At 41.5% G+C, this 26,665-nt stretch overlaps 1 protein-coding gene across 1 annotated transcript in view; it reads right to left on the reverse strand.

The window, feature by feature from the left end:
- Positions 1 to 319: 319 nt before the first annotated feature.
- Positions 320 to 26,665, reverse strand: part of il13 (interleukin 13) — a 35,969-nt gene continuing 9,623 nt past the window's right edge. The window contains exons 9-20 of the mRNA XM_067424268.1: positions 4,644 to 4,806; positions 4,482 to 4,532; positions 4,213 to 4,332; positions 4,031 to 4,131; positions 3,408 to 3,570; positions 3,246 to 3,296; positions 2,977 to 3,096; positions 2,795 to 2,895; positions 2,173 to 2,335; positions 2,011 to 2,061; positions 735 to 854; positions 320 to 653 (exon numbers count right to left, since the gene is read on the reverse strand). Coding sequence (XP_067280369.1) covers positions 549 to 653; positions 735 to 854; positions 2,011 to 2,061; positions 2,173 to 2,335; positions 2,795 to 2,895; positions 2,977 to 3,096; positions 3,246 to 3,296; positions 3,408 to 3,570; positions 4,031 to 4,131; positions 4,213 to 4,332; positions 4,482 to 4,532; positions 4,644 to 4,806 — 1,309 coding nt within the window. The 3' untranslated portion in view covers positions 320 to 548. The remainder of the gene's footprint in view (positions 654 to 734; positions 855 to 2,010; positions 2,062 to 2,172; positions 2,336 to 2,794; positions 2,896 to 2,976; positions 3,097 to 3,245; positions 3,297 to 3,407; positions 3,571 to 4,030; positions 4,132 to 4,212; positions 4,333 to 4,481; positions 4,533 to 4,643; positions 4,807 to 26,665) is intronic.

Below are 26,665 nucleotides of genomic sequence, written 5' to 3' on the forward strand. Positions count from 1 at the left end.
AGAACCTTAGAGTTCTTTATATAACCCTTTTTAAGAAGCATTATAAAAGTTATTATTTTGTGCATAGGATACATCAATAAAATAAAGACACCTAATAAATTAATATTATAGTTGCTTTTATTATATTGTGAGGTCACCTAATCCATCAGTCAAGATCCTGCACAGTCAATAATAATAATAATAATAATAATAATAATAATAATAATAATAATAATAATAATAATAATAATAATAGTAAATTTTATTTTTAATGCATTTTTCTTAAACCCAACCATTTAAGATACACTAAAAAGATCCTTAGTAATGCTCAGGATCAGGATCAGGATTAGTAAAACGAATCATTTAGTTTTATTGCAAGTAAAAAAAAAAAATGTTTAAACCACTGACAGAAATACCGCACAAAATCTGTACTTTACAAAATACATCAGATCATATTTTAGAATTATTATTTTTTTCTTCAGGTACAAAGTTATATACTGCTACAGTCAATGTAAAGAAACCAATAAAAAAAGACAAAAAAATAAATACAATCTTTAATAACTTATTGTTTACTTTGCTTTGCTGTAAGCATTCTGGACACATTTCTTGAGCTCTACCAAGAAGTCATGCACGAGGATTTCATCTTGGTCTTCATCAACAGGTTTGCAGGTTTTCTGTAAGACAGGAAACATCACGGTTATTCAACTCCGATAAGATGAAGATGTTGAACGTAGGTATTCAAGAGTTCAACTTACCTTATGGTGCTGGTTATACTGATTTAATGTCCGCATTAGTCGCCCATCTTTACGGAAATCATTATATTTAGTAAGGACAGAAAGCTTCAACAGTTGATCCTCAGCCTGGCTGAACATATGCTGCACAGATATTGAAATCACAGGTTAAACCAGGGCTCTTTGAATTCAATTATTATTAGTGGTGTCCATGGTTAACCGATTAACCGTTAAAAATTGCGTAACCGAGTGAAACATTTTGCTCGGTTAAGTGCCGTCAATGACGTGCTTTGAATTTAGTTGTAATATATTTTTGCACTCCTAGAGACCGCCAGAGCGCTCCCAGACATTTGTAATATCCACAAGAAGAAGTCATGACCAGCTTTCTAAGCGGGCAATGAAGCGGGCAAAGAAAGCGTGGGAGCACTTTAAAATTGAGAGTGACGGGGCAAAATGCAAGTATTGCAATGCAGTGCTTACCGCATTTTTCAGGCTATAAGTTGCTCCAGAGTATGAGTCGCCATCAGTCAAAAAATGCGTCATGAAGAGGAAAATAACATACGTCGCACTGGACTATAAGTCGCATTAGGGCAGAAGCAGAGCGGGAGCAGCGCGCGCTGTGCATAACGGATCAGAAGAAAGAAAGTTTGAAGTGAGAAACTTGTGAATGACTAGAGAAAAGCAGACGTTACTTTAACTGTAATGAAGAAAACAAAAAAAAGCTAATCGCGGACTGAAAGCAAGATGGCCAGAGCTGAAGGGACGAGTCCACAGATGCTTGATCTCTCTGCCGGGAGAGGCTCAGCCGCGCGAGTCAAACGCTGTGTGAATCATTCTCCGCTGCATATTTTACTAATGCCCTAATCATGCAGGCGCCCTCGCGGCCACTTGCATTGCTCGTGAACTGGAGCGCATCTCATCCTAATTTAACGAAATTCAGCGTACGCCTCGCAGACATGAAATAGATCTTAAGAAACTTGAAATGTCTTTTAACAATTTTAAACGAAAAGAAATAGGCTACTCTCTGATTAGGTAATCCATGATGTGCATTTCTCTCTATAGGCGCGTTCACTACGGAGATGGTGGTCGTCAAATTAATAAACTAAAAATAACCCTGACGCACACTATGGTTAACCGAGTATTAACCGCTAAGGGCCTCGGTTAACGGTTAATGAAAAACTTGAAAACGTGCAGCCCTAATTATTAGCATTATAAAAGCTGGAAAAATATTTCATAAATGCTTCCACATAAGAGACTATAATCAATTTGCAGTGTTGAAGTCAATGAACATTCATCTCACCTTAGGGCACAAGCCATTCCCTCCCAGATCTTTCAAGCGGTGTTCTTTCCCCTAGACATAACAGGTAATACGAATATTGACGTCAAATTATGCTATGTTCAGTATCTGAAAGTATAGACCGATCTGGATTACTATAATTACCATACTAAAGTTAAATCTTACCGTGGGCTCCTTTGGGAGTCTGCTCAGTGCACGGCTCAGATCCTCAACTAACTCTCCCAATAAAGTCTTATCAGTATCTTTCACAGGATTAAAATTTGTGAATCGAGTTGTAGACAGCGTTCCATTGCCACTCACCGAGGAATTTGACTGAACTTGAGCAATTCTGCAAGTAAAAATGGGCAAATATTCCCCAATGCAGAGTTAGAACATACATATACAAAAAGGTGAATGGGTGTAAATGAAGCAAAAGGTGTGTGAAAGTATTCTTCGAAGTATTAAATCAGGGGTCTGATGACTTTTCCAACCCTGTTATTCTAGGTTTTCAATTTATTACATTTTAAAATGTTATTTTGACTTTGATAAAGAGGGTTATAATGTGAACACACTTAAAAAACTGTTAGACATAATTAACTTTTTTTCCAGGGTGTAATGTGACAAAAGGTGAAGATTTTCAGAGTATAAAGACTCTCTATAGGTACTGTAGATCCTTTTTTAATTTGCTGAATTAAACAGCTCGTATCACTACAAAAAATATGAACAAATAATATTGCTACAGTCAATGTAAACAAAACAATAAAATAAAGACAAAAAATAAATACAATCTTAAATAACTTATTTTTACTTTGCTTTGCTGTAAGCATTCTCAACACATTTCTTGAGCTCTCCCAAGAAGTCATGCACAAGGATTTCATTTTGGTCTTCATCAACAGGTTTGCCGGTTTTCTGTGAGACAGGAAACATCACGGTTATTCAACTCCGATAAGATGAAGATGTTGAACGTAGGTATTCAAGAGTTCAACTTACCTTATGGTGCTGGTTATACTGATTTAATGTCCGCATTAGTCGCCCATCTTTACGGAAATCATTATATTTATTAAGCCCAGAAAGCTTCAACAGTTGATCCTCAGCCTGGCTGAACATATGCTGCACAGATATTGAAATCACAGGTTAAACCAGGGCTCTTTGAATTCAATTATTAGCATTATAAAAGCTGGAAAAATATGTCATAAATGCTTCCACATTAGAGACTATAATCAATTTGCAGTGTTGAAGTCAATGAACATTCATCTCACCTTAGGGCACAAGCCATTCCCTCCCAGATCTTTCAAGCGGTGTTCTTTCCCCTAGACATAACAGGTAATACGAATATTGACGTCAAATTATGCTATGTTCAGTATCTGAAAGTATAGACCGATCTGGATTACTATAATTACCATACTAAAGTTAAATCTTACCGTGGGCTCCTTTGGGAGTCTGCTCAGTACACGGCTCAGATCCTCAACTAACTCTCCCAATAAAGTCCTATCAGTATCGTTCACAGGATTAAAATCTGCGGATGCAGTTGTAGACAGCGTTCCATTGCCACTCACCGAGGAATTTGACTGAACTTGAGCAATTCTGCAAGTAAAAATGAGCAAATATTCCCCAATGCAGAGTTAGAACATACATATACAAAAAGGTGAATGGGTGTAAATGAAGCAAAAGGTGTGTGAAAGTATTCTTCGAAGTATTAAATCAGGGGTCTGATGACTTTTCCAACCCTGTTATTCTAGGTTTTCAATTTATTACATTTTAAAATGTTATTTTGACTTTGATAAAGAGGGTTATAATGTGAACACACTTAAAAAACTGTTAGACATAATTAACTTTTTTTCCAGGGTGTAATGTGACAAAAGGTGAAGATTTTCAGAGTATAAAGACTCTCTATAGGTACTGTAGATCCTTTTTTTAATTTGCTGAATTAAACAGCTCGTATCACTACAAAAAATATGAACAAATAATATTGCTACAGTCAATGTAAACAAAACAATAAAATAAAGACAAAAAATAAATACAATCTTTAATAACTTATTTTTACTTTGCTTTGCTGTAAGCATTCTGGACACATTTCTTGAGCTCTACCAAGAAGTCATGCACGAGGATTTCATCTTGGTCTTCATCAACAGGTTTGCCGGTTTTCTGTGAGACAGGAAACATCACGGTTATTCAACTCCGACAAGATGAAGATGTTGAACGTAGGTATTCAAGAGTTCAACTTACCTTATGGTGCTGGTTATACTGATTTAATGTCCGCATTAGTCGCCCATCTTTACGGAAATCATTATATTTATTAAGCCCAGAAAGCTTCAACAGTTGATCCTCAGCCTGGCAGAACATATGCTGCACAGATATTGAAATCACAGGTTAAACCAGGGCTCTTTGAATTCAATTATTAGCATTACAAAAGCTGGAAAAATATTTCATAAATGCTTCCAAATAACAGACTATAATCAATTTGAAGTATTTAAGTCAATGAAAATTCATCTCACCTTAGGGCACAAGCCATTTCCTCCCAGATCTTTCAAGCGGTGTTCTTTCCCCTAGACATAACAGGTAAAATGAATATTGAAGTCAAATTATGCTATGTTCAGTATCTGAAAGTATAGACCGATCTGGATTACTATAATTACCATACTAAAGTTAAATCTTACCGTGGGCTCCTTTGGGAGTCTGCTCAGTGCACGGCTCAGATCCTCAACTAACTCTCCCAATAAAATCTTATCAGTATCTTTCACAGGATTAAAATTTGTGAATCGAGTTGTAGACAGCGTTCCATTGCCACTCACCGAGGAATTTGACTGAACTTGAGCAATTCTGCAAGTAAAAATGGGCAAATATTCCCCAATGCAGAGTTAGAACATACATATACAAAAAGGTGAATGGGTGTAAATGAAGCAAAAGGTGTGTGAAACTATTCTTCAAAGTATTAAATCAGGGGTCTGATGACTTTTCCTAGTTCCCTTTCGAACGGTCAGTCATATTACGTCTAGCTAGGTGCAGTGGGAAAACTCCTTTACTCAAAAATGCTGAAGCCTTTATAAAATAATGACATAACAGCCACAACAGTGCTTAGACTTACTCGCACATTATTGGCTGGTCAGTGGGAACTGCATGAACCAATGGCAGAGCTGCTCAGTGTTGCTGACAAACTGTTTAAAGCAATCTGTTCGGAGCCCACTGGGCTGAGCACAGAGCCCGCCTGTTTCCCTGCGCTCTCTGGCGAAAACACCAGCGAATCATTTTTGTGCTATTCACAAAAGAGCAACGGCATTGTTATAAATGTTGCGCCACAGCCGTGGCACATGCAGAGCCTGTGGATGGATTGTCAGAGCAGTGGCACAAAAGGCATCCCAGGCCATGCAACACTTTTTGCGAAACGGTACAAACAGTTCTGCTACCTCGAGTCGCCAAAGGATGCTGAATAAGCAGCAGTTAAAGGCAGTGCCGGCAGCCACTCATCCATGCCCAGCACGCGAGCAATGCCCAAGTCAGGCAACACAATTTTTTATCCAAGCATCAGGGACTCCAGCCAAAGGTAATGCTGGACCCTGAACAGAAAAAGCAGTCCTGATATGCAGAGAAGGAAGAGGGAAAGGCTAAGTTTCTCCGAGGCCGGACCACCCTCCAAAAGGCTCAGAGCTTCCCCTCAACTGGCCGTTTGAGTTCCGGCCGAGAGGGAACATGTTATCATTGTGAGTGCAAGCAGCGAGCACGCTATAATGTGCGCTCCCTTCCACTCGACCGCTCTTATAGTGAACCCAATAAAAAACTCAACAAAAGAGTGTTCTCTCTTTTCCGCATCACACGAGGGTTGGCGCCCAGCTAAAATGCAGCGCGCCGCCACTCGACACTATGATACCTAGGGTTGAGAATCGTTTTGATTTGAACAATTCTGATTCCGATTCTTATTTTCGATTCCGGTTCTTTTCGATTCTCGATTCCGATTCTTTGAGGGGTGGAGTCAAAACCTGTCACATCGATATTCAATGCTATTTTCGATAGAACGGGGGAAAAACGCTGCATATACTATCAAATAGATATTTTTATTAGGGCCGGGACTTTAACACTTTAATTAAGATTAATTAACTACGGGACTTTAACGCGTTAATTAATTACGCAAAAAAATAACTAACAATTTTAACCGCACTTATTTTTGCACCGCGGAACGTTTTTCAATAAATGAGTTTCGACGGACCGATTATACTGGAACACCAACTACCGCTCACCTCACGCGTCACGACAACAACAAACCATAGACCGTAAAAAAAATATGGACGACTCGACCAAGGGGGTAATCTAGCGCTCGGAAAGCGTTCCACCCCTAGGGGCTGCCATTGCTAACCAAGCCATCACCTGCTGTTAGCATCCCATTGACTCCCATTCATTTTTGAGTCACTTTGACAGTGAATAACTTTACATCTGAGACGTTTAAAGACTCCATTTGTCCATTGTTTATTTCTAAAGAAACACGACAATGCATAAAAGGCTCCATTACCTTGTATCTTACACTATCGCCCCGTAGAAGCTGTTTTTGTAAAAATAGGCTAACGATTGCGTCATAACCAACGCGACTCTGTCGCACAGTTGAGAAATTACCGTATAGACCTGAGGAGACGCTCGCAGGCAATCTTTTACTGTCTATGAGACAGTCGGGGGGACGTGGAGACATAAAGTCTGATAAAGTCAAGGGAGAAGGATGGGGAGAAGCCGATAGTGAGCCAAAAGCAATGGGAGAAAATATTTAAACGTGATTCAGCTTCCACTTTCCACAACTACTAGAAGACCTACAACTGTCAGACAGGAGGCTCACGTCACATCTACGTCGTCAAGCTCAGTCTGAGCCTGCGCAGTTCGCTCAGCCATCAGGAAGTGAGTGCTCCTATACTGACATCACTTAACGCCGTAGAAGTCAATGGGATCGCTCCGTCCATTTCTTTTACTGTCTATGGACTCGACATCATCCGTTTCCGCTTGCCATATTTGAAGCTTTCAGGCGGAGGTACACGGCGCTGACATCTTGGGACCGAGTCTGCGCAGTAGCGATTTCGGGACCGGAGTAGAGCGCAGGAAGTAGAGCAGGAAGTACAGTCGCGATATCAAAAGCCCGCCCACACTCTCGCAGATGCAGAACAATTAATCATGTTGGTGTGAAATAAACAGTTATGGAAATGTAGAAATTAAAGCTAAAGCTCTAATCTGCTCCCAAAAATTTCGACAATAGTCCGTTAGTGCCTCAGTGACAACTTCACTCAGAGAAGCCGTCAGTCTCAGCTGTCAATCATGACGTCACCCCCCCCCCCCCGTTTTTATAGCATCAAATAACTAACTCAAACTAAACTTATTTTTAAAACGAACACCAGAAATGAAATCATCGTGATGATAACTGCCTTCAGTGACATAAACTAACTTTGGGGAAAAAATGTTAAAGTGTAATTTTATTATTTAGTTTGCCTCGCGTCCATTAGAAAACACAGAGGGGCGGCTATACTGGGACCGGTCACCGGGGGGCGATCGAGGCGCGAAAGCTTCAGTAAATGAGAGGGAGACTGCAGGCTTGCAACAAACCATAGTGAACATGAACGAAGAAGCTGATGAGACCGCTTTGCTTGGCCCCGTGGATGGGAAATTTTGTTTTAATAAACGAAAGAATGGAAGCGTCGTCAAGAGCATGGTTGTGTGCCGCTATACAACAAGGAATCTGCGTATCACCGCAGCACATCGAGCCTCAGATATCACAAACATGCTTTTGCTACACTTAATGGCAAACATTGCGCTGGTCTGCTGGACTGAAATAAATAACCAATATTTTGTAGATTAAGCTTATGTATTCAGTCATTATTCAATGGTATACTAAAAATCCATGTGAAAAAATACTTCTCATTGTTCCAGGTCAAACATATAAAAATAAAATGCAATTAATTTTGATTAATTAATTACAAAGCCTCTAATTAATTAGATTAATTTTTTTAATCGAGTCCCAGCCCTAATTTTTATATAATAATTCTTTTGAAAATTATTTTGAAAGTCTAGGCAAGCGTGGAGAAGAAAAAGCTACCCTAAATAAACCATGGCTATGAATCAGATTCAACTAATAGATATATGATCCAGAATCATTCGGAGGCTGAAATAAATTGAACAGGAGAAGGAACAACATCAGGATGTCCGTCTCTGTGGTATGTACTGTATTTAGTGGCCTGTCAACATTTGTGTGTCTTTACTCGCAGTCTATGATGACATGATTCGGTTTATGGACTATTGTATGTGACTAAACCTTAGCAGTAGCAAGCAAAACGTTTTTGCACGTCAGACTAGTGTAACGTTATACATAGAACAACAATGGAGTAACCGTTAGCGCATTTGAATGACGAAGCACGCTTTGTGAGAACGCTAGGTTTATGTTTGGGTGGTTTTACAATAAACAAACTGACACGCAGGGCCGTTTCTAGCCTTTCTGGCACCCTAGGCAAGATTCATATGTTACCCCCCCCCCCCCCCCCCCCTTTAACCTATAACTTATAAAACAAATATAACTTCCTTATTGCATGAGCATATTGTAAATGCATTAATCGAGAACATTTTGATTTCTATGATCTACATATGTGTATTTTAAGATTTTCTGAAGGGCAAAAAATTAGATAACAATAGCTTGAAAACCATGTCACTCGGCACCGGTGCGGATTGAAGAACACTTACACAAAGACTAAAAGACGGGACGAATCCGTAGCCGAAGCCTTGCGCCAGTTTCATATGTTTTAAAAGTTAATCACATATTTTTTTAGGGGGGGTGGGGGTGGGGGGCTGAGGCATAAGTTCACAAAAAATGGCCTAGTGACGCCCATGGTTATGACAGTATTAGCCTACTTGATCAATTTACATAAACAGCTATCCCTGATGTCATTTTTTTTTAAATTCAAATGAACTGTTATAATGTTCTGCACCTGAAATGAGCATGGCGTGTGGTCCGTCCAGTACTAATATTCAGTGTAATGTTTTGCTCAACGTTATGATAGAGAGACCAGATTAGTAACAAGTAACCAATAAGTAGGCTAACATACCTGTATATTTCGCTTTCTTTTTTATATTTCCTCTTTTTTTCTTTTTACGATACTGAGCTCCTGATGGCTTTGACCTTTTCATGATGATGAAACTAAAGCACGCTGTAACGAGTAGAAATATAGTGTGGCCCCTTTAAGAGTTGCGCGCGCTCCCTGCAAACGAAGTTTGCATTTTGTGTATTTTCGCACTGAGTCTTGAGCTCCCATGTGTGGGGATTATTTTCTGTTTTCTGTTGCTGACAGTCAGTTATTTTGTTTTATTAAGTAATGCTGTGGACGGAAAGGAAGTTTGTGATGAGAGTTCAGCGCGGGAATAAAGTGCGATCTGTTTGATGTTAAAGGGGGGGTGAAACACTCAGTCAGTGTCATGTCAATCTTGAGTACCTATAGAGTAGCATTGCATCCTGCATATCTCCGAAAAGTCTTTATTTTTTTAATAATTATATAAGAAACATGCGCTGTTCCGAGTCTTTCCGAAAAAAGCCGAGCGGGTGGGGGCGTGTTGTGTGAGCGGAGCTAAATAATGACGTGTGCGTGTGCGCGCCGCTGCTATTGTGTTGAGTCGAGTGCGTCGTAAAGCTGTGTCATCCTTAACAGCGGGAAAAAAACTTTATTCAAAATAAAAATATGGCTTTTAATCAGATACAGCCATACATCTATGATCCGGAATCAGACCCAGAGGCTGCAGTTGAACAGGAGCAGCAGCAAAAACGACTAGAGCAGGACGTCTCTATGTGGTACAAGTTATACACTAACTATATAATATGCTTAGCGGTTTGTGTTATTTACATGTTTATACTTGAATTATATCGTCGTATTTTTGTCTTTGAAGGTGTACATGTGGGAAGTGCAGTTGTGCACGTGTGTTTGTGTGTTTACGCGTGGTTGGTGTAGACAGTAAGCGGACCGGTTTTGCACCGCAGGCTAGTGTTTACATAGAAAGACACGGAATAGTAGCACATTTGAATGAAGAAGCGTGCTTATTTAGTTCAACATATTTCCCCCCTCTTTGTGTATTGTTGTTTGGAGTGCTTTTACAATACACAAACATAAAGTTACACATATAGTGGCCAGCTAAACAAATGTACACGCACTACACATCGCATGCTCCATTGATCAATTAACTATACGTGATCATGTTTGGGCTACTTGATGAGCATAGGCAAAAACACAGACATTTGAAGCAGTCTTACTCACCGCCTGCGGTTCTAACGTTGGGACTGCTCCATCATTCAGCATTAGGCGATCGGGAAAATCCGGCGTCGAGCTGGGCCTTGTTTATGAAACAGTCGGCACCGAAATGCAGCGAATATAAACATCCGCGCAACTCAGTTGCTGATCCGGAAAAGCAAATTCCATCCACTGTTGCCTTAACGCGGGGTTTTTGGGGAATCTGTGCAGGACTGTCTTGGTCTGGCAACCAAAAACGCACTTTTTTGGTGACATTGTTATGTGCACATCACCTGTGCACCATCCTACAAGCCAGCGCTTTGATGGGCGTAGCCTGTTGCTTTCGCTCTCTCCCTCTCTCTCTCTCTCACGCGCTTCCGGTAGAATTGTCCGTAAGGCCCATACAAGGAAATTCCGCCCCCATTAACGTCAAAGGGGACGCATGATCTCAAAAAACTTGCCGAAACTTATGACTAACCGGAAGTAGTATTTTTGACAAAGAAATACTCCCATCAAACGTCCACCTTAACTTTTGAAACTTTGTCTATGTTTAGTATGGGATTCCAAGTCTTTAACAGTGTAAAAAGATCAGTATGCATGAAACAGCATTCCCCCCCCCCTTTAATCGCCTCCGTGTTTGCATCCACTCCAGATACATTAACTTAAGTGAGCTATCCGCATTTTTCACTCGGACACAAGCGTTACAACGCCACGGATGACAACGTTCCCTGCCGCCCTCTACATGATCTCATTTCATTACAGCAGCGCCACTATCACCATGGCTACTTCATTCCAATAATCGCAACTAATCATAATGCCTTGAAATAGCAAAAGTACGAAATATTAATAATAAAATATATATGAAATAAATAAAAAATCTTGTTGGGGCGGGGGCTCACTGGCGCCCCCCAGCTGTTGGCGCCCTAGGCGACCGCCTAGTTTGCCTATGCCTAGAAACGGCACTGCTGACACGTATATTGTTCAGCTAAACAAATGTATTTAAACACACACCATAGATCGCATGCTCCATTGAAACAGTATCATTTGATCTTTTTAACGTTTAATGAAAACTGCTGCCCGATCACAACAGGTCAGTGCTCTGTCGGTAGGCTACATACAGTCACCTGAGGGTGGCGCTATTCTATATGCGGATCATATTTCATTAATAACGCATCATATGCTGTAATGCAGGATTTTGAGAATAGAAAATAAATGCAAAGGGGTACTCTGGTTGAATTTGTCACGTGGGCCTTTTTTAAAAAACATATAAGATCAGTATTTACAGGAGTAGGCTTTTAATGAAAACTGCTCCATCTCAACCTCATATTTCTGTTGCAACTGTTCGGCAACAGAACTTAATGTTTCTCTGTCAGGTTCAACACCATTCAACCGCACGTGTGTGTGTGTGTGTGTGTGTGTGTGTGCACCAATAACCTTGACATTGAGGTTTGAACTGAAGTGGTAACAGAGCCTTTTACAATTAATTTATTATTTCAAATATGATCAAAACCGAGAGTCCCAGCCAAAGGATGTAGTCCCTTTTAGCAACTTGTTAGCAACCGCCGTTTTTAAGACACAATATAGTTAAAAAAAATCACAAGCAGGTTAGAACTAGTGTCAAAACCGAGCATTTGGAGGTCAATACAATTCATTCTCAAACGAAATCCTGCATTACAGCATATTCTGATGCGTTATTAATGAAATATGTTATTAATGATTCGTTATTTATAAAAAATATGATCCCAGCAGCGCCACGCTCAGGTGACTGTAGGCCTATGTATAGCGACATGATATCATAGGCCCAACTGGACGTGTCAACACCTATGGTCAACACACTCGTTCTCTAAGGAATTCGTGAATTACAGCACGTTCTGAGGGTGGTGATGTTCTGGGGATTATATTTCCATAATAACACATCAGAATATGAACGTTATCACCTCACATCCGTTCTGTTTCAGTGCCAAAGCTTGCATTTAAAATCCCCTCAAGAACGCGTTTGCTCAGAGATATTAATGCCACTCAGGTAATAAGACAATAATTCCATCATTATCAGCTAAAAATACAGTTAAAATACTTATTATAATGTGTTCACAACACAACTCGTGTCAGGACGCGGCAGATCAATGACTTTATAACTCGCAATTGCGACTTTATATCTCAGAATTCTGACTTTATAACTCGCAATTGTGAGAAAAAAAGTCAGAATTGTGAGATAAAAAGTCGCAATTATTATTATTATTTTTTAATTTAGTGGCGGAAACGGGCTTCCATAGTTCTGTGATGGGTCTAAGGTTAGTGAAAATGTGAACTGGTTTTACCCTCCAGTGAAGCATCAGGTGCACGTGTCAGAGAAGACAGCTGTCTATACCCTCACCAGTCAGCATTTACAGTAACTTATACACACCTCAAAGTGTTCATCACCTTTTGGAGATGATGTTGTAAACGCATGAATAAATAATTTACAAATCTTTATCACCCGTTACAAATGATCTGCACACGTATACAAGGCATTTACAACGCTGCGTCCCCTAATCTAAAGTGTAGACTATTCATCACTTGTAAATGTTTTACACGTCATTCGTAGATATTTCTTACCCATTGCAAATGCGTCCATTGATTGCTACAACAAATGTAACATTAAATGTGAAAATTAAATTCTGCTATCCCTCACCTGTTGCAATAGAAATGTGTAAATAGGTATTTCATCTAAATTCTGAAAGCATTTAAGTTAATTCCAATTCGTCACAACCAATCCCTTCCCTAAACCTACCCATTTGTGTTTTAAAATAAAAAAACAGGCAGATACGACTGCAGGAACAATTTATTCAAAAAGTACAAATATTCCAAGTGTCCCGAGGCCAAACGATTGGTTTGTGTGAAGTAAATCCCCAGAAGCGATCAGCAGCGTCGAGTCCATCATCCGGCCTGCCATTGCTAACCAAGCCATCACCTGCTGTTAGCATCCCATTGACTCCCATTCATTTTTGAGTCACTTTGACAGTGAATAACTTTACATCTGAGACGTTTAAAGACTCCATTTGTCCATTGTTTATTTCTAAAGAAACACGACAATGCATAAAAGGCTCCATTACCTTGTATCTTACACTATCGCCCCGTAGAAGCTGTTTTTGTAAAAATAGGCTAACGATTGCGTCATAACCAACGCGACTCTGTCGCACAGTTGAGAAATTACCGTATAGACCTGAGGAGACACTCGCAGGCAATCTTTACTGTCTATGAGACAGTCGGGGGGACGTGGAGACAAAGTCTGATAAAGTCAAGGGAGAAGAATGGGGAGAAGCCCATAGTGAGCCAAAAGCAATGGGAGAAAATATTTAAACAACGTGATTCAGATTTCACTTTCCACATCTACTAGAAGACTCACAGCTGTCAGACAGGAGGCTCACGTCACATCTACGTCGTCAAGCTCAGTCTGAGCCTGCGCAGTTCGCTCAGACATCAGGAAGTGAGTGCTCCTATAGAGTGCCGAAGTTCTGACGTCACTTTGTAGGCCAAAACGCGGAAGTGAGTTTGCATTTTAGCACTTCCGGTTCCCTCGCTCAAAAGTCTATGGGTTTTTTGAATGGGTTTTTGCTAAATCGCCTGAAATAAGGTCTGTGGTTAACAAAGCCTCTAAATATTTTCACGTTTTGTTCTATGACATAAAACGTACTCGGTTACTTTCGTAACCTCGGTTCCCTGAGAGAGAGGAACGAGTATTACGTATGGGAAAAACTCCTTTTCTCGAGAATGTGAAGCAAAATTTTATTAATAAAGGTATCTATGTAAAGCGCAGTGAGCTGCACGGCCACAGCCCAGCGCGAGGAGCGCTCTGATTGGCCGGGCCGCGGCAACTGCAGGAACCTATGGTGAGGCGGCTGAGAGGAACGAACCAATGGGGGGCATTCCAGAAGCCCGCCGAAAAAGGTGCTTATATTTGCATACAGGAGGCTATATAAGACCCTAATTCGCCATAGGTGTCAGGTTTTAAGATCGACTGAAGCGATACCTGAGAAGCATAAACACAGCACGGAACGTAATACTCGTTCCTCTCTCTCAGGGAACCGAGGTTACGAAAGTAACCGAGTACGTTCCCTTTCGAGAGAGGTTCCTCGTATTACGTATGGGAACACAATGTAAAGCGCCGTGTGTGCTGACTGACCCAGTATACCCAAAGCACATGTTAATAAACCCCCGATAGGCCGACAGAGGCGGCTTATAAGGGGAATGAAGAACCGGAAGAGTTGGTTCGTTTGAACAGCTGATCGGACATAGTCGGATCTTATGATGAATGAATAAGTGCTTGAGGGCTAATGTGTACAGGCCAAAACATAAGGCAATCTGTTTGTCAGGGTCTAGAAAGAGCCTAGATGGAGAGAAGCCCTGCTTGTAGAGCTGGAACCTCCAACTTGTAGAATCTGATAAAAGTGGACGGAGAGGCCCAGCCTGCCGCCGCACAGATATCTTCCAAAGAAATGCCACACGACCAAGCCCAAGATGAGGCCATGCCTCTAGAGGAGTGGGCTTGAATGCCTGTAGGACAGGTTAGGTCCTAGACCTATATGCTAGTGGGACTGCATCCACTATCCAGTGTGAGAGTCTGTTTCATGACAGCACAAACTTTAGTGCGGCCACCGAAGCAATGAAGAGCTGATCCGACTGCCTGAAGGGGGCGGAGCGCTCTAGATACAATCTCAATGCTCTGACTGGGCAGAATAGGTTTGCGTCTATTCTCTCTGAGACGCGGGTTAAGCAGTGAAAAGACCTGCATACTGAAGGGGTTGATAGCACTTTCAGCATAAAACCATGCCTCGGTTTGAGCACAACCTTGAAGTTGCTGGACCCAAACTCAAGACAGGAAGGGCTCACGGAGAGTGCAGGTAAGCCACCCACTCGCTTAACCGAGGCCACAGCCAGCAGAAAAACGGTTTTGAGTGATATGTGCTTCAAGCTCGTGGTCTGAAGTGGTTAGGAGGGGGAACCCTTCACGGCCTCCAAAACCATGGCGAGGTCCCAAATAGGGACCGAGGTAGGGGCAAGGCGGGCTGAATCTCCTGGCCCCTTTAAGAAAACACACAATAAGATCACTTTTCCCTAGTGAATGTGCCGCGATCGGAGCGTGGCTAGCTGCTATGGCGGAGACACACACCCCGAGTATGGAGGGGGGACGACCTGCGTCCATTAGCTCTTGGAGAAAGCGAGCAGTTCCGCCAGTTCGCATGAGTGTGCGTCGATGTTTCGCGTAGCACACTGGTTAGAAAACCACTGACCACTTCAAAGCAGAGCTGCCAGATAGCAGGGGCTCTAGCTTCCGAAATAGTGTTCATAACTTGTCAGAGAGGTTCCCGGATACCGTTGATGGGCCATACGTGGAGGGCCCACAGCTCGGGATTGGGATGCCAGATCTTCCCTTTCGTTGGCGGAATAGGCCATGGGGCTGTGTCTGACAGCTGAAACAGTTTGGAGAACCATGTGCGGTCCTTCCAAAGTGGGGCTATTAAAAAGCACAGGCTTGCAGCTGGACCGCGATCGGAGGGAGCATATAGAGGGAGTCTGGGCCAACATGGGCCAGGGCATCCCTGCGTTTGCAGAAAAAATATTGGGCAGCGTGTGCTGTGTGAGCTGAATCGTTTGCGGGTAAAGGGACCATCCCCCTGGGGACATGGGTCCTCTGGATAACATGTCCGGACCCTGATTCAGAATACCTGGCACGTAAGCCGCCCTTAGGGAGCTCAGATTGTGCTCTGCCCATAAAAGGAGATGCTTAGCCATGCAGTGAAGAGAGTCTGATCTCGGCTGCCCTAGCGATTTTATGTACGTTATCAAGACGTGGTGGTTCTTATGCCGTAAGACGCTCGTTGAGTCTTGAGTCTATGACAATGACTGTACTGATAAGCCTGCCCCTCGAAGGCGAATCTCAAGAATGGCCTGTAGAGGGGGTTATCGTAACGTGAAGTATGCGTTTTTCAGATCTATTGAGAAAACCCAATCCCCGGGGCGAATGTGCGCGAGGATTTGTTTCACCGTCAGCACCTTGAAACGAGCGTGTCATAAGTGCTTTGTTCAGATGCCTGGAAAATGGACCTGAGACCGCCATCCATTTTCGGCATGAGGAATTAGCGACAGTAAAAACCTGACTCGCTAGCGTCGAGTGTACTGTTTCCGCCGCTCTCTCCTTTAACAGTTTCAATGCCTCAGCGAAAAGCACGTGACTGACACTGCTTCTTACTGAGGGCTCGACCACGGCTTGAATCGCAGGGTCTGCGAGCAAAACTGTAGCGAGAACCTCGTTTTATATGTTCAACACCCAATATTATATACCAGGAATGGCCTGCCAGGCCTGGGCTCGTGAAACCAGGGGTTGAATTAGATTCGGGGGCTGGCCGCTTAGTAATAGGGGCCTGTTAGCCGGGTTGCTTGTGCTGTAACACTGCTTGTAACACTGTGGGGATGGTGTTAGTTTTGGCGGTGCAGGCTTTGCAGTGGTCGCGCGCCTCACATTTATATTGTGTGAGCGAGAGTGAACTTTGTGAAAAGTGCTTGGGTGCAGGAGTGCAGACTGTAAAGTGGGCACATTTCCTACATAGAAAGCTCTTTTGTGTGTAGTGTAAACAATGTGTAGTGGCGCACAACCTACATAGAATATCCACGGTGCAAACCAGTGAGCAAATCCACAGGGGTAAACGCACACAGCATTAGTGTGCAGGCGAGCGTGTTTAACACAGGCTAGTTGACTGCAATATTTCATCTCCAGTCACTTAACTTAAGGGAACTGGGAGAATGTAAGGAAGTGCGGGTGGTATGTGAGCCATTCCACAATGCCGTTATGTTCTAGTCTAGACTGAAAGCGCGCATGCAGACAAGCGTGTTTGACCACAGGCTAGTTGACTGCAATAAGGCTAGTTGACTTTATATGGTGTAATCCGGCCGCGGCGGGATTTATTTGTGATTTTGTGAGGCTGAATTAGCAGTGCTTATGTAGGGGTGCACACTGTGTAGTGGACACTTTGTCTACAGTGTAAAAACCTTTCCAGCCGCCTGAATAAAGGGGACTGGAAGTGATAGAGTGAAAAAAGGGCTTAGCTTGGCAACTTCCTTGGCAGTAAGCGAGCGCTGCAGCGACATTGTTCTTGACATACCCAACAGCCCGAGCTCGCTCGTCTAACTTACTCTAGTATTCTCTGTCCGCAGCGCTTCAGCACGACGGCAGTAGAATGAGCACGGCGAGAGCTTTGGCTCGAGTTAGTTTATTCACTCTAGTATTCTCTGTCCGTGGCGATAGAGCGACAGAACGAGAGAATTGGAAGCGTGAGGAAAAACTCTGTCCGCGGCGCTTCTAGCACGGCGAGAGCTTCAGCTCGAGTTTGTTTATTCACTCTAGTATTCTCTGTCCGCGGCGATAGAGCGACAGAACGAGAGAATTGGAAGCGTGAGGAAAAACTCTGTCCGTGGCGCTTCTAGCACGGCGAGAGCTTCGGCTCGAGTTTGTTTATTCACTCTAGTATTCTCTGTCCGCGGCGATAGAGCGACAGAACGAGAGAATTGGAAGCGTGAGGAAAAACTCTGTCCGCGGCGCTTCTAGCACGGCGAGAGCTTCGGCTCGAGTAAGTTTATTCACTCTAGTATTCTCTGTCCGCGGCGATAGAGCGACAGAACGAGAGAATTGGAACCGTGAGGAAAAACTCTGTCCGCGGCGCTTCTAGCACGGCGAGAGCTTCGGCTCGAGTTTGTTTATTCACTCTAGTATTCTCTGTCCGCGGCGACAGCGCGACTGAACGAGAATTGGAAGCGTGAGGAAAAACTCTGTCCGCGGCGCTTCTTCAGCACGGCGAGAGCTTCGGCTCGAGTTTGTTTATTCACTCTAGTATTCTCTGTCCGCGGCGATATCGCAACTGAACTAGGGAAGAGGAAGAGTGATGAAAAGCTCCGTCTGTCCGCGGCGCCTCCTCAGCGCGACGGTATAGTGACGAGAGCTTCGGCTCGAGTTCGCCTATTCACTCTAGTATTCTCTGTCCGCGGCTGTAGCGCGACGGAACGAGAGAAGAGTGAGGACAACTCTGTGGCAGCGGCGGAAGAAGAGCCGCGGCGGCGGCAGAGTGAAGAGAGCTTCGGCTTGAGTGTGCTCATGTCCTCTAACATTCTCTCTTTCCGCGGCGCTATTCAGCGCGACGGGACGAGAGCAGAGGGAGAGTGAGAAGAGCTCCGTCTTTCCGCGGCGCTTAACGACGCGGCGGAAAGAGAGAGTCCTCGAATAGAACAAGCCTGTAAGCTCTAGAAGTGGCGTTGCAGCGGCAACACACACAAACACATACAACACTCAACATAGACACAGTTTAAAGGATATATAACGCCGGATGGCGTAGCTGGAACGGCAGAGAAGGCGGAGAGGGAGTCCGTCGTCCTCAGCTGCAGGTTCCGCTGGTGCCTTTTCAACGGCGGTGCTTCTTCCGGAGATCAGCGAAGGTATCGCTGAAGGAGATAAAATCTGACACCTATGGCGAATTAGGGTCTTATATAGCCTCCTGTATGCAAATATAAGCACCTTTTTCGGCGGGCTTCTGGAACGCCCCCCATTGGTTTGTTCCTCTCAGCCGCCTCACCATAGGTTCCTGCAGTTGCCGCGGCCCGGCCAATCAGAGCGCTCCTCGCGCTGGGCTGTGGTCGTGCAGCTCACTGCGCTTTACATAGATACCTTTATTAATAAAATTTTGCTTCACATTCTCGAGAAAAGGAGTTTTTCCCATACGTAATACGAGGAACCTCTCTCGAAAGGGAACACACTAGTTCTAACCTGCTTGTGATTTTTTTTAACTATATTGTGTCTTAAAAACGGCGGTTGCTAACAAGTTGCTAAAAGGGACTACATCCTTTGGCCGGGACTTTAGACGTCATCGTGACAAATGGGAAATCTCACCAGCCCGCGTTTCATTCACTTTTGAATTCTGTAAGTAAATGTTTAATAAAAATACAAAGCTAGCCCGCATTTCAGCCTCACGTTCTTAGAAGTTTACCTTTCAGTTAATATACATAGTTATATATTTAGTCCATTCAAATAGTGGTGTTTCCAAATAGTGTTATACACACAAATCTGTGATATTAAGGTAACCGATTACCAGTTCTTAATTTCTGTGGAGAGACTGTACTGTTTTGTTTTGTCCTGAGATGGAACCACAAGTCATCGAATGAAAGCTGCGCTGTTCTACATGTCCAGATTTATAGTGGTTCTCTCCTCGATATATGATCAATCGTCTAAAAAAAGGACATACGATTGTAAATTGATACGGCTAGCTTACGTCGTGAGTGCTTCTGAGGTGGTAAAAGCGCTTTTCGCTATGGCGAATTAGCAAAAGGTATGCAAACATACAATCAAACATAATACAGTGAAAGATTCTTCAAAAGATTCTTTAAAGTCTATTTGGGGCATGATGATCAGGCATAATAGCCTAACTTAATCACAAAGACAATAATATTAAGCTTTATATAAAATAACAAAATAATAAATAAAACATTAACAAACGAGAAAACACATCTCAGAGAGGCACACATAAACCCAATTAGTTTCTAACATTTTTGGAAAAAACGAATGGGCAATATTTCTCATGAAAAAGTGGATAATTGTTCAAACAGAGCGCAGATCATAATGAGCGAACGTGTTTTTTAAATAAAGTTTGAGGAAGCTTGATGATGACGTAGATCTGCGACTGTGTGCTGTAGTCCGTTTATAGCCTACCGTTAGCATTTTATATCTGACGGCTTTATTTAGGCTTCAAACGGTATACATGTTGGATTCAATTGTAAAGATTATCTTGATAGACAAAACGTGTAAGGGTCATAACTCTTTGTTGAACACAGATCTTATTTTTTGCGATTGTCCAAAAGTCTATGGGGAAAATGCATAGGCTTTTGATCGAGGGAACCCATGCGCCGCTAACTTCCGGGTTGGCCTACAAAGTGACGTCATGACTTCGGCACTCTATACTGACATCACTTAACGCCGTAGAGGGCAATGGGATCGCTCCGTCCATTTCTTTTACTGTCTATGGCTTTGACAGCATTGGCTGTCGTATGTCTCGTGACCAATTGCGTCATTACGTCAGCTTTGATTGTAAAATGCCATTGGCTCTCGTGTGTCATGTGACCGATTGCGTCCTGCTAAGAGTCAGTACAGGAGTATTATTTACATTTAATCATTTAGCAGACGCTTTTTCAAATGTTTGAATGATAAATAGGATAAATATGCGTTCATAAAGGGATCATTTCAATGATTAAAACATTAAGATCAACTCTGTTCTTCACATAAACATATCGTATGACTTCAGAAAACGTTGAATACAACATGAGCTAACTTTTATACTGTTTTTTGTCAGTTTTTGCAATAAAAAGTAGCCTATTTATATTTATAAAATCATGTCTACTTTTACAAATGCAAAGAATTAAATGCGTATTGATCTGATGCATTGGGATATGCAACAATACATTATATGGGCTACTCATCATTTACTAATGGTTTGATCATCATTTGTTCATGATTATTTATTGAGATAATATTATATTGACATTTCGTTGATTAATAATATATTAACTAGTAACTTAACCATTTACTAAGGATCTGTTTGATTATTTTATGAAATGTTTTTTTTTAAAGCTAGGCCTAACTTATGACAGATTTGTAAATCGTTAGCATATTAATCATTTATGAATGTATAATTATGATTTGTAAATTATTAGTTTATCATTATCTAATAACCTGTAAATAATGTATAACTGAATCTACAAAGCATACAAAAAAGTAACATTTATGAAATGCATTGTCATGTTTTGTAAATCATTAGTTCATTATTAACTATTAAACTGTAAATTACTTATAACTTAATCTACTAAATATATGTAAAATAATTAACAAATCACTCATTAATCATTAATGAACACGTAGTCATGTTTCATAAATCATTAGTTAATCATTTACTAATCACTTTTAAATGACTTGTAACGGAATTTACAAAACATTTATAAAATGTTAGCATATCACTTGATAATCATTAATGAATGTTGTGTAAATGATTAGTTCATCATTAACTAACCACTTATAAATGACTTACAACTGAACGTTATTATAAAGTGTTACCGCTAACTCAATGTATTTTTTACAACGGGGTAATTATGTTGCAATAGCTTACACACAGCACAAGTAAGCTTGATTTCGAATGGTAATTGAATGAAAAAATATGAATAAACAGTAAAAAAATAAGAACAAATAAACATAATACAAACAATAGCACAAATAAATGCAATAGAATCAATTTTTTCAGGTAGGTCTAACATTCAGGTAAGAAACTGAATAAAAAGCGCAAAGTATGCTAATTAAATGTCAAATAACATTGGATAATGTTTTTTGAAAAATAATAAAATAGCTTCATATGAAACCATTAAAGTTACACAAGTTGATCAAGAGCAGTGTGATCGTTTGTCTTTTTGTAGTTTTACTTTGAATAACAAATAACTGCTGTCTCTTTAAGAACTGCCACACTCATGGATCCTGGACACTGTTCCTTTTACTCATTCTTCATTTCTTCCCGAACTTTTTACGACTGTGTTTATGTCTTGAAATTCTTCAAGATATGCACTGAGAATTTTTTGACCAATAATAAGCTGGAAAAAGAAGCAAATGTTTGCACTTGTATGTCAGAGGCGGCTTTATTGCGGTATGTGTGTGTGTGTTCTTCAGATGTGAGCGCGAAATCTACAGGGATTAGTAGAATTATGTGCAATCCCATGCAAAATTCAGACCGATCACACACATAAAAAGTCTAGCAGAACGCGCGTTCGCCGTGTTCAGAGGGTTAACCGGACTTAGTGAGAATATGCGGGTGTGTGTCAACTCGCTGTTGGTCGGAGAGGAGAGCACAGCTGGGATACTGTAGAAACTGAGCAGGCTATCGTATCTTTTCAGATATTTCAGTATCTATATTTTTGACAACACTAGTTGCACTGTGCTGACCCAGGCTTTTTAAATCCACACCAAGTGAAATAAATCCACACTTCAGAGTGCCGCTTACCGTGCTCCATGGCTAAAAGAACAAGAAGTCGTGCAAGCACCAGAAATCAGGTGGCCATGGAAACCAAAACTTGCGCGTTTGGAATCGATGATCGGAATTGAAAACAAATGTTCTAAACGATTCAAAAGGCATCATAATATTTTTAACAGTTCCAAGTTAGAACCGGTTCTCGATGCCCAACCCTAATGATAACCCTGGCCAACTGGGCCGAGGCCATCCCTAGTGTGTCACAGTGGGTCACAAAAACAAAAGAGAAAAGTGAGTCGCTCCAATTTGCTCGCAAACCACCTCGCTTTGTGGGCATAACACATACTTCAGTAAGGAGCAACATATATCACATCCTCAGCACTGTGATGAGCTTATTGAAGAAAGTGGCCATTGAGGCAGTGTCTTCAGTTCAAAGTGAGTCAGGCTTCTATAGCTGCTAATTCCTTGTTCCCAAAAAAGGATGGTGGCCTGAGGCCCATCCTAAACCTTAGATATCTGAACAAGGCCCTTATCAAACGGCCTTTCAGAATGTTACTGTTTAACCATATCTTTAATAATAATAATAATATATTACATTTATATAGCGCTTTTCTAGACACCCAAAGCGCTTTACATATAGAAGGGGGAATCACCTCAGCCACCACAAATGTGCAGCATCCCCCTGGATGATGCGACTGCAGCCATATTGCGCCAGAACGCTCACCACACACCAGCTGATTGGTGGAGAGGAGACAGAGTGATTAGGCCAATCATTATATGGGGATTATTAGGAGACCATGATGGATAGGGGCCAGTGGGCAAATTTGGCCAGGATACCGGGGTTACACCCCTACTCTTTATTGAAGGACATCCTAGGATTTTTAATGAATTTTTAACGTGTATTCTGAACTACCCCAACAACTGGCTCATTCTGGTGTTGTCAGAGGCAGAACTAGAATCCCACAAATTTGTGCTCCTCAGTCATCTAGAATGCCTTGGTCTCATAATAAACACAGCCAAGAGTTTTCTGCTCCCCAGGCAAAGGACCCCTTTGTGGGCGCAATATTATACTCAGCTCAGATGAAGGCATGGCTGTATTCCATTAGGCATGCTTCACATGCGTAACACCTGCGGTACTGGCTAAAAAAACGGGTTTCTCTCTGAACTTGATGTTTAGGCAGCCTCTCTATCAATGTAAACAACGGCTATGTCAAAGCCCTGGCCCTTTGGTCGAAACCCAGTATCTTCAAGTCTGGGGTGAGCTTTGGGACAATATCAAGATTAATGGTGGTCACCACAGACGCCTCCAACATGGGATGGGGTGCTCTGTGTGATGGCAGTGATAGCAGTGGTGCTGGCCCACAAGACCTTCCTGCCAAGTCTTGGGGGTAAGCATGTCTTGGTTTGTTTACTACATACATCGCCAAGGCAGGCTCAGATCCTTATGGCTGTACAAGCTAGCCAGAGGTCCTCCTCCTATGGGCGAAAGGCAACTTGCATTTGCTAAGAGTTGTGCATATGCTGGGCAAACAGAAATAATTTGCAGATATACTGTCCCAAGGCCTATGCTGCGTTCCAGTTAGTTTTTTTCATGCCCTTGAAAAATAATGAAATAATAAAAAAAATTGAAAGTTATGAAAAAATTGAGACTTGTTTAAAAATTGAAAAATAATGAAAAGACAATGCAGAAAATCTGAACGAAAGTGGCGGAAGACAAAACTTGTAGTCCATTATAACATCTATAAAGACAGCCTTCAAGCTTTCAATGTTGAACTAGGCAAAGCTAGACAGACCTTCTTCTCAAATATTATAAACAAACACATAAACAACACGCGCACTCTTTTTGCTACTGTAGACAGACTAACAAACCCCCCGTGTCACATTCCCAGAGAAATGCTCTCAGACAGCAAATGCAGTGAGTTTGCTTCCTTCTCAGAGAAAATCAAAAATATAAGAAAGGCGATCAGCACATCCTCTAGTTGCTCTGGGGTCAGTCAGATCAGACCAAACCCTCGGAAAATTACTATGTCTGATTTCGAAACAATTGATGGTAAAATTTTAGAAGACACAGTACAGCATCTTAAAACATCAACCTGCGCCCTTGACGCACTCCCCACTTCTTTTTTCAAAAGTGTGTTTAACTGTTTGGAAGCAGATCTCCTAGAAGTGGTGAACTCCTCACTTCTCTATGGGACTTTTCCAACCGCCCTTAAAACTGCAATAGTTAAGCCTCTTCTGAAAAAGAGAAATCTAGATAACTCCATACTGAGCAACTACAGACCAATCTTAAATCTCCCCTTCATAGGCAAAATCATCGAAAAAGTTGTTTTCAATCAACTAAACAAATTCTTAAACTCAAACGGATTCTTTGACAATTTTCAATCTGGTTTCCGACCGCATCACAGCACAGAGACAGCGCTCATAAAGATTATAAATGATATTCGCTTAAATACTGATACAGGCAAAACATCAATTCTGGTTCTACTCGATCTCAGTGCTGCATTCGACACTGTTGACCACAACATACTTCTAGACAGGCTGGAAAACTGGGTCGGGCTTTCTGGGATGGTCCTCAGATGGTTCAGATCATACTTAGAAGGGAGAGGTTATTATGTGAGTATAGGAGACCATAAGTCTGAGTGGACGTCCATGACATGCGGAGTCCCACAAGGGTCAGTTCTAGCACCACTCCTGTTTAACCTGTATATGCTGCCACTGAGCCAAATAATGAAAAAGAACAATATTGCTTACCACAGCTATGCTGACGACACCCAGCTCTACTTAGCACTGTCACCTAATGACTTCAGCCCCATTGACTCACTGTGCAAATCCATTGATGAAGTTAACAACTGGATGTGCCAAAACTATCTTCAGTTAAACAAAGACAAAACTGAAATCATTACATTTGGAAACAAAGATGAAATTCTCAAGGTGAACGCGTATCTTGAGGCTAAAGGTCTGATAACAAAAAATCAAGTCAGGAATCTTGGAGTGATTTTGGAGTCAGACCTGAGTTTCAGTAGTCATGTCAAAGCAATAACTAAATCAGCATACTATCATCTGAAAAATATTGCAAGGATTAGATGTTTTGTCTCCAGGCAAGACTTAGAGAAACTGGTTTACGCTTTCATCACCAGTAGGGTGGACTATTGTAATGGACTTCTCACTGGCCTTCCCAAAAAGACCATTAGACAGCTGCAGCTCATACAGAACGCTGCTGCCAGGATTCTGAGCAGAACCAGAAAATATGACCATATCACACCAGTCCTCAGGTCTTTACACTGGCTTCCAGTTACATCTAGGATCGATTTTAAAGTTCTACTACTTGTTTATAAATCACTCAATGACCTAGGACCTCAATACATTACAGATATGCTGATTAAATACAAACCCAACAGATCACTCAGATCAGCAGGATCAAGTCAGTTAGAAATACCAAGAGTTCACTCAAAGCAAGGAGAGTCTGCCTTTAGCTCTTATGCCAGCCGTAGTTGGAACCGGCTTCCTGAACAGATCAGATGTGCTCCAACAGTAGCCACATTCAAATCCAGACTCAAAACACATCTGTTTAGCTGTGCATTTACTGAATGAGCACTGTGCCACTATACGTCCGACTGATTGCACCTTATCTATGCATCATTTTTTAAATAATTTTTTATAACTGTTTTAGTTTACCTGTTCTTTTCTTTGGTTATCATCATTTTATTATTTTTAATTCTCTTTACATTGTATTTTTTAGCCCTATTTTAATTCCTTTCTATGTAAAGCACTTTGAATTGCCATTGTGTATGAAATGTGCTATATAAATAAACTTGCCTTGCCCTTCACTCGCAAACTTCCCTCCGTCTCGTTCACTCGGATGTGTGTCATTGCTTACGTTGCATGAGTGCCCACTACTGGTGGAACATTTGCAATGGACTGAACTGGAACGCCCTAAGCCCTTGATCACTTGGAATCCATTATGGAGTTGATTTATTATGTACTTTTTTCCTTTACGAAATTGTTTAATGCAACATTCTATATGTACAGTCTTGTTCAAAATAATAGCAGTACAATGTGACTAACCAGAATAATCAAGGTTTTTAGTATATTTTTTATTGCTACGTGGCAAACAAGTTACCAGTAGGTTCAGTAGAATGTCAGAAAACAAACAAGACCCAGCATTCATGATATGCACGCTCTTAAGGCTGTGCAATTGGGCAATTAGTTGAAAGGGGTGTGTTCAAAAAAATAGCAGTGTCTACCTTTGACTGTACAAACTCAAAACTATTTTGTACAAACATTTTTTTTTTCTGGGATTTAGCAATTCTGTGAATCACTAAACTAATATTTAGTTGTATGACCACAGTTTTTTAAAACTGCTTGACATCTGTGTGGCATGGAGTCAACCAACTTGTGGCACCTCTCAGCTGTTATTCCACTCCA

This window comes from Pseudorasbora parva, chromosome 18 (assembly GCF_024679245.1).
Source record: "Pseudorasbora parva isolate DD20220531a chromosome 18, ASM2467924v1, whole genome shotgun sequence".
Taxonomy (NCBI): Eukaryota; Metazoa; Chordata; class Actinopteri; order Cypriniformes; family Gobionidae; genus Pseudorasbora; species Pseudorasbora parva.